Source organism: Schistocerca nitens, chromosome 12, assembly GCF_023898315.1.
Source record: "Schistocerca nitens isolate TAMUIC-IGC-003100 chromosome 12, iqSchNite1.1, whole genome shotgun sequence".
Classification (NCBI taxonomy): domain Eukaryota; kingdom Metazoa; phylum Arthropoda; class Insecta; order Orthoptera; family Acrididae; genus Schistocerca; species Schistocerca nitens.
This window is the reverse complement of record NC_064625.1, coordinates 141,583,592-141,596,035: the sequence shown is the minus strand read 5'-3', so window position 1 is coordinate 141,596,035 and position 12,444 is coordinate 141,583,592. Positions and strand designations below refer to the sequence as shown.

The 12,444-nt window shown below is 43.2% G+C and overlaps 1 protein-coding gene across 1 annotated transcript in view; it reads left to right on the top strand.

Moving 5' to 3' along the window:
• The window catches only part of LOC126215145 (uncharacterized), a 63,495-nt gene that overhangs the window by 1,295 nt on the left and 49,756 nt on the right, over positions 1-12,444 (top strand). The window contains exon 2 of the mRNA XM_049941807.1: positions 8,396-8,528. Coding sequence (XP_049797764.1) covers positions 8,396-8,528 — 133 coding nt within the window. The remainder of the gene's footprint in view (positions 1-8,395; positions 8,529-12,444) is intronic.

Below are 12,444 nucleotides of genomic sequence, written 5' to 3'. Positions count from 1 at the left end.
TTTAGGGCAGTTTGGAAGTTTTTTAAATTATCTATTTCTTGGTTATGTGCAAAGTGTGCACTTTCTTTCATGAAACAGTTTTTGGGGCTGGTATCCATTTAGCTTTGTGTTTCATATAAGAATCCCTGTTATTTATAAGCCTGAAGATCACTTCTCATAATGTCTTTTTGTTCAATTTTCAAGCTGCTTAGAGTTGCTTGGCACTTTTTTTTCCAGTTTATTATTTCATGATTTGAATGCCCTTTGTCAAGATTTTACTGCTTGCGCAGTCTTTGTTCCACCATGGAAGTCTCTTTCCATCTTTGTAGAGGAATTTGAGTTTATGCAGTTTCGATAAGTTTCTGTTGAGATTTCTTTGGAGTTTTGTGCTTGTGTTTTGAGTTCATTTGCTAATAGCATTGCTTGGAGTTAATCAGTATCATGTTCGGTATTACCTGTATCTGTTTGCTGAGCTTTTGAGGCTTTAAATTTAGTTTCACTGTGGTTAGGTAGTGATCTGTAAATATTTGGACATTTGTGTACTTGTACATATTTAAAATCCCCTTGTGATGTGGTTGTGAGATTGTGATATGATCAGTACGGATTTCGCCTAAATTCTTGTCAGATGATAGCAATATTTTTTGTTTTGTTTGAAATGTGTTGACAGTTTTGTGGTTACAATTTCTACACAGTTAGACAAGTATCCATTTTGCTTGTTCCATTTGTGCACAAGGAAGTCACAAATTATTTCCTTGCATTTTCTCTTGCACTAACTAATCATTAAAATACTCTGTTAAAATTTTCCCATGATTTTGTGGAATTTTAGAGATTAATTTTTCTATCACACCCCCATCGCATGTTTACTTTTCTGTCCCCGCCCCCCCCCCCCCTCCCCCCTGGTTGATTTACATTAATTACTGTTTAAATTTTATTTGCACATTCAAAGTAAATTGTCATTAATTTTGTTCTTCACTTTGATTATTGATCTCTGAATGTCTTATGAAACTGTTAATACAATCTACCACATGGGGTATATTGATTGGTGTTATTTTGCCTTTTTTGCTTTTTGAATAGTCTGTAATTTCCAAAATCCTTGCTACGTGGTGGCATTCTCACTTTGCAATCTTGTTTCTAGCATGGTTAAAATTTGACTTTTCTTAACTGTTTCTCCTAATTTGTAGAGCTTTCTTGGATTTAGGAGTGAAGTAATGTTGATTGTACCAAAGAAAGTTTTGAATTTGGCCTGAGCAGACCCGAGAATTCAGATGTCTTCTGATTTGGGAACCTGATGATTGACTATTCTAGACTACTGTATATTTATCCACGTGTAGACAATGTAAGTTGTATGTATGTCATAAATATGTGCCCAAGTAAACACAGTTACATAAATGGGTCTGCAATATTTGCTCTGTTACATGTTTGTACAGCATTCTTCACTATTCAATTGAATGTATTGCAAAAGCCCCTCAGTCATAGTACAGTTGTCTATATAATTTATATATTTCAGGTAGTCCTTAAGTTTCAAAACTGCTATGTAATGAATAATTTTGAGTGTACAGGAGGTGTATATTTCATGTTTGTCTTCGATCACTTAATTGCATAACTCTCTTTCATTATACAGCACAAGATTTTATTTTCTTTCCTGCTGAGGTGTAACTGGTGGCTGCATCTGTTTCCATGTTCATGTAAAGACCTATTTCTTTGGTGCTTGTCCGTCTCTTTATGTAGGACATTGTTTGCAAACTATTCACTTGGAACAGTAGTGAGTTCTCTTCCCACTTTGTTGTAATGTCTATAGCCTCTTATTGCAGCTTAGATATTGTTACTATATTCAGTACATTTGTTTCCTGGAATATTTTCCATAAATAGACAGAATTGACAATCCAATATCTGTTTTAATGTGTAAGCTACTGCTCACTTGAATTATTATTACTGAAACTGCATAGCATACTGATGTTGCTTCAGAAGACTGTAAATTTAGGGTCGACAGAAGCGTCCGATCCCACGCATCGGCTTTGACCCATGACGTAAGGGTGTTGTGGTGTGTGACGTCATGACTGTGTGGAGTTTGGTTTGTGAGTGTGGTGTGTTTGTAGATGTCGTCGTGTTGTGGTTTGTTGTGCCCTCTGGTGGTATGTTCTGGGCTTTCGTTTGTGTGGTGTAATGGGCTCAGTTTGCTCTTGCTCATTATACAGAATTGTTAGTGTTGGCTGTGTTTGTAATGGAATTCGTTTCAGTGAGTTAACGATTTAGTGGTTTTGTGTGAAGGTTAATTTAGTGTTGTTCACTGTAGGTCGTGTGGTAATTTGAGTAAATTATTCGGTTTTTGTTAAGGAATAGATATGACGGATAAAATTAATAGCGCGCATCTGAGGGAAATGATGGGAAACACTGCTTTGGAACTGACAGTTTTTGCAGCTGTTTGGTTTAATTGCCAGGGTCGTGAAGTGCTCTATTTGTAGCGAAGAAATGAAGTTGGCTAAAGTTCTGGCATCTCGGACCAGGGACGGTTGTATGTGGTGCTGTCGAAAGGATGACATTTGGCGTTCCATACGGTGTGGTTCCTGGTTCGAGAAGTCTAGGTTGGGCATGCACGAGATTGTACTGGTGACTTATTATTTTTGTTATAGATCCTCTCACAGTTTTTGCGTGCATGAGACTGTTGTGAGTGAGAGGAGTGTGCTTGATTGGTTTTCTTTTTGCCGTGAAGTGTGTTCAGAGTTTATTAAGTACAGGGGTTAGCTGGGGGGAGGGGGGGAGAGCATGGGGTTGATGTGAAAAGGAAGTGTGGGAGGGGTAAGTCTGTAGTTGGTGTCTGGGTGTGGGGGGGGCTGTTGTTCCGGTTCCAGGGGGGAGGGGGGGGGGGAGTAAGTAGGTGTTCTGAATGTGTTTTTAGGGTTATGGAAGGGAGGTCTAAGGCGGAATTAGTGGGATTAATTGAGGGGTACATTGAACCGGGGTCCACAGTAGTTTGATGCATTTTCTTCATACAGGGGGTTGGGTGAGAGGGGATTCAATCATTTAGTCATTAACCATAGCTTAGAGTTCAAAAATTGAGATGGGGGCTTGGACAAATACAATAGAGGGGACGTGGGGGGACTGTTAAGTCAGTTCTTTGGGGAGGGGGGGGGGGGGAGAGGTGCTCTTCCAACCTTCAGTCTCATTTAGATGAGTACTGTTGGCGAAAGAGTGTCCCTGAGGGCTATTGTGTTTTTCGGGTTTTTTTAAAGGGCTGCTAGTAAAATGTATGGGCCTAAAGTGGTTGGTTAGGGTGGTTTGGGTGGGTGGGAGGGTGGGTGGCTGCGGCTCAGTATGGGGTGGATGGTGTTTGTGAGGGGGGGGGACTGTGTTGGTTTGTGTTTTAGTTGTGGAGGATCTTTTTTGTTGAGTTGTAGTGTGTGATTGAGATTTTTTATGTTGCAGTTGGTTTTTAATGGGTTTTTTGTTTTGGGGTGAGGGGGGAGGTTGGGTTGGTTGGGGGGTTGAGGTGTGGGTGGGTCATGTCCTTCTTTTGGTTTATTTTTTCGTTGGTTTTTGTGTGTGTGTGTGTGTGTGTGTGTGTGTGTGTGTGTGTGTGTGTGTGTGTGTGTGTGTGTGTGTGTGTGTGTGTGTGTGTTGATTGTGGTGGCCAACCTAGTTTGTGGCGCTTTGATCATAATTTATGGGATCGGGAGATGGCTGAGCTATGACAACTGTTAAGCTTTACACCTGCTTTCTACATTGCCCTCTAGGAAACCTGGTTCCCAGCAATGCAGAACCCTGCCTTCTGCAACTATAAGGGATATTACATGAACCGTAGCTATTATAATAGTGTCAGGTGGAGTTCACATTTATGTCGTAAACTCAGTCTGTAGTGAAAATGTGTGCCTTCAAACCCCTCTTGAAGCTGTGGCTGTCAGAATATGGATGACACAGGAAATAACTGTGTGCAACGTATATCTCCCTCCAGATGGTGCAGTACCCCTGAATGTATTAGATGCACTGATTTATCAACTCCCTAAACCTTTCCTACTTTTGGGAGATTTTAACGCCCATAACCCCCTTGTGGGGTGGCACCGTGGTTACTGGCCGAGGCAGAGCTGTCGAAACTTTACTGACGCAATTCGACCTCTGCCTCCTAAATACTGGGCCCACCACACATTTGAGTGTGGTTAGAGTTAGTTACTTGACCATTGATTTATCAATTCGCAGCCCAGGACTTTTCCCATCTATTCCACTGGAGATCACGTGATGACCTGTGTGGTAGTGACCACTTCCCCATCTTCCTGTCACTGCCCCAGCGCCAGGCCCACAGATGCCTGCCCAGATGGGCTTTAAACAAGGTGGATTGGGAAACTTTAACCTCTGATGTCACTGTTGACTCTCCCTGACATGGTAACATCGATGTGATGGTTGAGCAGGTGATCCCTCGCTCTTTAGGGTGCCCCCCGACGAAAGACAGTCCCTTGGTGGTCGCCGGAAATTACTGAGGCAGTTAGTTGGCAAGCTCTACAGAGACACGAGCGGCACTCTTTACAGTATCTGATAGCCTTTAAGCGGCTCCGTACCCGTGTATGCCAGCTTGTAAAACGACGGAAACAGGAGTGTTGGTAGAGGTAAGTGTCGACCATTGGGTGCCATGTGTCACCTTCCCAAGTCTGGACAAAGATCAGATGTCTTTTTGGGTACCAGACCCCAACAGGTGTCCCTAGTGTTACCATCAACGGCGTGCTCTGTACCGACGCAGACGCAAATGGCGAGCACTGTGTTTGAACCTCTGCGTCGGAGAACTACCCCCCCAGCCTTTTGCACCCTGAAACGGCGAGTGGAAAGGAAAGTCCTCTTGTTCACTACACGCCACAGTGAACCCTTTAACGCTCCATTTATGGAGTGGGAGCTCCTCAGCGCACTTGCACATTGACCCGACACAGCTCGTGGGCCGGATTGGATCCACAGTCAGATGATCTCTCTTCTGACTACAAGTGCCATTTCCTCATCGTCTTCAACTAGATCTGCTGTGATGGCATCTTTTCATCGCAAGGCGGGAGAACACTGTCGTTCCACTGCTCAAACCCAGTAAAAACCCACTTGATGCGGATAGTAATCAGCCCGTCAGCCCTACCAATGTTCTTTATAAGCTGCTGGAACATACTGTGTGTTGGTTGTTGGGTTGGGAGATGGAGTCACATGGCCTACTAGCTCCGTGTCAGTGCGGTTTCTGCCAGGGTCGCTCTACCACTGATAATCTTGTGTCCCTCAAGTCTGCCATCCAAACAGCCTTTTTCAGACGCCAACATCTGGTTGCTGTTTTTTTTTTTTTTACTTGCGTAAAGCATTTGACACGACCTGGTGACGTCATATCCTTGCCACATTGTATAAGTGGGGTCTCCGGGGCCGGCTCCTGATTTTTATCCAAAACTTCTTCTCGCTCTGTACTCTCTGTGTCCAGGTTGGTGCCTCCCATATTCCCCCCCCCTCTCATATTCAGGAGAATGGCATTCCTCAGGGCTCCGTATTGAGTGTATCTCAAGTTTGTAGTGCCAATCAACGGCTTAGCAGCAGCTGTAGGGCTGTCGGTCTCCCCTTCTCTGTATGCAGATGGCTTCTGCGTTTCGTACTGCTCCTCCAGTACTGGTGTTGCTGAGCAGCGCCTGCAGGGTACCATTCACAAGGCACAGTCACGGGCTCTAGCCCACAGCTTCCAGTTTTCTGCCGCAAAGTCGTGTGTCGTGCACTTCTGTCAGCGTCGTACCGTTCATCCGGAACCTGAACTTTATCTTATTGATGATCCACTCACTGTAGTGGAGATATAGCGATTCTTAGGACATCCAGAAGCTCAATTGACTTGGCTTCCCCACCTTCGTCAGCTTAAGCGGAAGTGCTGGCAGCATCTCAATGCCCTCCACTGCCTGAGCATCACCAACTGGAGTGCAGATCACTCTACGCTGCTGCAGCTCTACAGAGCCCTTGTTCAATCCTGCCTTCACTATGGGAGTCTGGTTTACGGCTCGGTGGTGCCCTCAGCATTGCGTTTAGTCAGCCCAGTGCACCACTGTGGCATTTGCCTAGCGACAGGAGCTTTTAGAAAGAGTCCGGTGACCAGTGTCCTGGTGGAGGCCGGAGTCACTCGATTGTGGATCCGATGTGCACAACTGCTTGACAGTTTTGTTGCGCACATTCGTAGCTCCTCTGAGCATCTAAATTACTGTCTTCTTTTCCCGCATGCAGCAGTTTATCTCCCGCATCGGCGGCCAACATTAGGGCTCACGATTTCGGTTCGCGTGTGATCCCTTCTCTCTGAACTGGAGTCCTTCTCTTTACCATCTCTGCTCGAGGTCCATTCACGTACACCTCCACGGTGTATACCTCGGCCGAAGCGTCGTCTGGACCTTTTTCACGGCCCTGAGGACCATTTTAACCCCGACGCTCTCCGCGGTCGCTTCCTCTCAATTCTTGACGTGTACTGGGGCTCTGAAGTTGTTTACTCGATGGCTGACGGTAATGTTAGCTTTGCCTATGTTCAGAGAACATATTGAACAGCATTCCTTGCCTGCCGGCTGCAGTGTATTTACTGCAGAGCTGGTGGCCATATCTCATCCACTTTAGTACATTTGTTCCTGTTCTGGTAAGCAGTTTCCTCTCTGTTCTGACTCCCTGAGCAGCTTACAAGCTACCGACCAGTGCTACCCTTGCCATCCTTTAGTAGCAAACATGCAGGAGGCCACGTCTGCCCGGGAACGGTCCACTTGTTCAGTGGTGTTTGTGTGGACCCCAGGACACGTTGAAATCCCAGGTAACGAACTTGTTGACAGGCTGTGCGGAAACCTCCACTGGAGATGGGTATCTCTGATGAAACTGCCCTGCGTTCTGTCTTATGCCGCAAGGTTTTTCAGCTTTGGGAGACGGAGTGACGTAACAGTATGCACAACAAACTGTGTGTCATTAAGGAGACTGCGAATGTGTGGAAGTCTTCCCTGCGGGCCTCTTGCACAGAATCAGTTGTTCTATGTCGTCTCCGTATTGGCCGTACGTGGCTCACACCTAGTTACCTCCTCCGTCACGAGGACCCACCTCAATATCGCTGTGGCTTCCAAATTACAGTCGTCCACCTCTTGCTGGACTGCCCACTTTTAGCCGCTCTGTGGCGGACTTTTAAATTTCCCAGCACCCTACCTTCGGTGTTAGGCGACAATGCTCCAACAGTAGCTTTAGTTCTATGTTCTATTTGTGAGGGTGTGTTTTATCATTTGATATGAGTTTTAGGGTATGTCCTTTGTCCCTCTGTGTCCTCCACTGTACGGCTTTTAGGGTGGTGGTTTTAATGTAATGCAGAGTGGCTTGCTTCTCCTTTCTATTCTCATGATCAGCCAGCCATGGTAATCTGCATTCTAGTTTCTAATTTATTTTTTCTACTTCAATCATTATCGTAAACCTCTATCGGTCTCACTTTGACTCGGACACACGAACACGTGATCGTTACTTAGTTTCTGGAATATGACAGTTTTGTCTCCTGTTAGGATTTTGTATCGACATCTTGCTTCCCATTGATAGAATTTTTTAAGCATTTCCTTACAGTAATTGACACTTAAGTTTTGTGGCATATGTTGGGAACAGATCTTTTTCATAGCTATATGTTAATGCAAAATCAAATACGTTGCAGTCTCATCGCGCCTTGGGTTGTATCACAGTAAGTCATGTGCCAGTCCTTTCGGGTCTCATCTTAACATAATTTTCTTCTCACAGAATCATGTTTGTGATGAATTGTAAACAGCCATCTGTGAAGGTGATTATCAAAAGTTGAACAATAGGATTTGAGGCACGGTTGTTGATTTTGGCCATTACAAAAATTGTAAAGTCGTATAACAAATCTGTCACACACAATTTCCATTTTTCGCAAGTTTCCTTAAATGCAAGCTGAAAAACCTTAGCCAGTTTCTGGTGAGCTGCTAGAATGAGTACGGTACAACTGGAGTCGTGCTGAAATGGGGTTGATTGGTTGTGATGACACAGTTCTGTAGCAGTAGCCTGAAGTCTAGTTTAGGGTGAAAGGTGATAACTTGGTCGAGTTGATGAAGGCAATGAATGTGAATGCTAAGTAAAGGTTGTTGTAAGACTGGCATCTAGTATAGTCTAGGTTCATATTTGTTTGTATTTAAACAGTTGACTAAAGCCGAACACTGGTTGTGCTGTTGCCTTTCTAGTTGTTCGTCTGTTTCTGAGCTGTTTTTTCTAACAGTAACAAATGAAAAACTTTAAAACGGTGGTAACTGTGCATTTCACTAGGTGACACTACTGTGCTGTGTAATTTGCTAAATATTTGTAAATACCCTGATATTTTCTGGTGTCTTGTAACTTTTGTATTTATATTATTTCTTTGACTTTTAACTTTTATTTTTAACACGGCAAACCAATTGTAATAGCATGTTGTACTATCCAGTGTGTGTAATCCACAAATACGACCAATCATAGAAGATATGATGATGCGCATTCGTCCAGAAGAGGTGAAGATGATACGGAGACGTGTGGCTATGAGTGAAATGAAAAAGAAGTCTGTATCTGATGAAAAAAATGTAAGTTCGCACTATTTTAAAAAAATCTCTGTGGTGATTATTTGCTGTTTTTTGCATTAGCGTTACCATTACTGATACACCTGTGATTTTCCTCTGTACTTTATCATTCATAGACTGCTTGAGCAGATAGCAGCAGACCAGATCTATGTCATTCTCTTTTACGTATGTGCTTATTTAACCCAGAAATTGTCATGATGGTGTAAGATGTCTCACCATAACACTAGGAATACAAGTAGCTCCAGTACACATGCACACAGAATATGTTTTATGAGGCTAGGACAGTTGGTTAGCTGTGGCCTTGCTGAAGGCACATATCTGGTATTTGCCTGAAGTGATTTAGGAAAATGACAAAAAGCCAAAATCTGGGTGATAGGACAGAGCAAACTACTCCCGAAGATGAAGTCGGTGTCTGTACAACTGCAATGCTTCATTCAGTTGGTTCCAGTTGTTCATTGTTCTTATGTTAATTACATAACCTGTATGTACTCCCTCGATGGTAATATAGGTGAGCCATAATGGTGTGGTTAAGATTTGGGAAATCCAAGAATCTTGGGTTGTTGCCAGATTGTAATCAGTCACTTTCTGCTGCAAGCCTCGGTTCCACTTCAGTGTTCGGTGTGACAGTGAAATGTTAACGTGTCTCAGTGATGGGGTATTTTTCATAACAGTCTGTATGCCAAGTTCTGAGTGAGCAGACTATTATTTCAATAGCTCCGTCTGCAACTAATTTCAGCTGGTAATAGCGAATACACTGTTAATGATTCATTAGAGGAGGAGACGCACCTGGATCGTAAGACAAGATTCCAAAATCGGATATTGGGTTTTAAGGCATACCCAGCTGCAGATACTCAGATCACAACTGAGTAATGAAGAGTAGAGAGAAGTGTAAGATAATCTTCTGGAAGAATCAAAGTGGAAAGAAGTTGGATACTGAAGTACTGAGGATGGGCGAGGTGTGTTTGAGGTTATCTAAGGCTGTAGATGCTGTGACAAAAAAATTCACAGTAGGCAGTTCAGTTGAAGAGGAATGAACTTTTCAAAAAAGGGCAGTCACTTAAGTTGGACAGACATAAAGGCAACGAAAGTGACTATAAAGAAATGTTGGGTGACAGAAGAAATACAGGGTGAGCACAAAGTCTTGCCCTGATTATAGAAATTTATAACAGAATAACATAATAAGCTACATTTGATGCCATTTCATAGGTTAGTGTAGCTAGTTGTTGTAACCAATAGATGGCACTAGTGCTCCACAACACAGATGCGGGTCTGTTAGGTCACGTTAGTTGCTGGCGAAATGGCATCGAAGCAGGAGAAAGTGCAGTGTATGCTTTCATTTCACGAAATGAAATCGCCCATCAGTGTTTGGTGTAAATTGTGGGCTTCTTATGGACACAGACCTCCTGACGTTAAATCAGTAAAGCAACGGGATGCAAAGTTTAACGAAACAGGCAGCGTTGAAGATCGTCCTCGAAGTGGCGGGCTTCGTGTGAGTGATGCAACTGTCGATCGTGTTCGGCAATCGTTTCGACAGTCCATCTAAATCGACTCGTCGAGCATCGTGTGAACTTCAAATATCTCAAGCGAGTGTGATGAAGGTTCTTCACAAAAGTCTTAGGTTGCATGCTTACAAAGTGCAAATCGTGCAGGCCTTGCAACCGAATGATTTGCTGACACGTGCTGAATTTGCAACTGGCTGTGTGCGCCGCCTTAGAGGCGGGTGACCTTGAACGGGACTTAGCCGCTGAGCGAGGCTGCTGGCAGCCGCGGGCCCTAGTATTACTAGGCCCGCGGCGGGCTAAAATCTCAACAGGATTGATGGCACTAATGATTACTTAAATTGCATATGCTTTACTGATGTATCCACCTTTCGTGTCAGTGGAATGGTAAATAGGTATAATGTCCATATATGGGGTTCAGTCTCTGCATGCTACTGTACAGTTACAGTGAGACAGTGAAAAAATGAATGTTTGGTGTGGCCTCGTGCATAACAAGGGTTTTGGTCTGTTTTTCTTCACGGAAAAATCCATTACTGCTAACGTTTACTTACATGTTTGGCAACAGTTCATTGCCGCACAGTTAGAAGAATATCAACTGCGGATACTTTTCCAGCAAGATCGAGCACCCCCCATTGGGCTTTGATGGTGAGTGATTTCCTGGACGAAACATTTCCAGATCGGTGGATTGCGAGGAACGGTCCAACACCCTGGCCACCCTGCTCTCCAGATGTTACGCCCCTCAACCTTTTTTTTCTGGGGCTACATCGAGGACAGTCTTTGTCACACCAGTTGCTGAATTTGATGAACTGAAGGCTGGGATACAAGTTGCTGTGGATATCGTGACAGAATACACGTTACGAAACACCTGGCAGGAACGGGAATACCGCCTTGGCATTCTCCAAGCTACCGAGGGAGCTCACATTGAGGTTTACTAACATAAGTGGTCCTAAAAAAAAACCAGTAACTATGTAACAGCATCAAATGTAAATTATTATGTACTTTCAACATTGCAGCACAGTCAGCAATCGTGGTAATGTAATATATAAGAAACTATCAGCCTCGATTGCGGTAATGAAACCGACCTTTACCTAGGTTTCAGCCCAAATAATTGAGCCTTCTTCAGAAGATATACCTGAATCTATAATTTGTCTAAGAGGGCATGGTCTAGAAATAAGACCATGCCCTCTTAGACAAATTATAGATTCAGGTATATCTTCTGAAGACGGGCAAATTATTTGGGCTGAAACCTAGGTAAAGGTCGGTTTCATTACCGCAATCGAGGCTGATAGTTTCTTATATATTAGTAAATTATTATGTCAAATGGTTATTCTGTAATAAATTGTTTTAATCATAGCTGCACTAGTTGGAACACTCTCCCGTAACCCCCAGGCCTCGATCTTCCCTAATTGCTGTCCTCCGTCTGCCTCTGCCCACTTCTCTTCTCCCCCTCTGTCGCACTGCACACCAGTGTGCGTGGGTCGGTGAACTGGTGAAATGCACCTATTCTAAACTCGCTAAATTACTTATGCTCGAGCTAAAGAAAGTGGTATTAGTTGGGGTAATTCACTGACGACTTCAGGGAATTGCTTCTGATGTGTGAGCACAGAGGCTAAGAAGTGTACTGCCCAGTGAAGGAGGTTATGTAGAGTAACATAGTGCTTTTTAATTTCATTTATCTTCAGTAAAATTTGTAAGCAAATGTGGTGCCATATTATATCTGAATTACCTTCGTTCAAAAATTCCTTGGAATAGTATTTCATTATGACATTCTCAACCATTTTGTTTCAAATACTACTTCCAAATCAGTTTAAAGCTAATGTGACATTCTTTTGGTTTTGGCTGACACTATTTTTGACTACTGAGGTGAGTATTTTTCCTACTGTAGAACAATAAAAATTCATTAGTAAATTTGTTGTCTGTTACTTTACCTTTCCTTCATACTGTATTCTAATAAGTTTTCTCAGTATGAATAAAATATATAGTAAATTATCACAAATTTCTGTTATTAAAGAGTATTAATATTGAACATGCTATTCATATTGAACATTACACAGGGTGTACATAAAGTCCAGGAACACTTTAAAATATTTATTGCACATGAACTGAACATTGTAAAGATGTCATACATCTTGCATTTTGAAAAGAAACTCTGAAAGGTGTTCCCCCCCCCCCCCCTCTCCCTCCCCCAAACATGCAATATGCAAACCGTGAGTGACCCGGCAGAAGATGTCAATACGGTAATAGAATTCTTGCCATACCCGTACCAGCGTGGCATCGTTGACTGTGGCAGTCGCTTCTTGTATTCTCGCGGAGCTCTTCTACGTCGAGTGGTAGAAGCAGTACTTACACCAGATTATTAATGTGTCCCCATAGAAAAAAAGTCTCACAGTGCGATTTGGCGATTGGGGAGGCCATTTCCT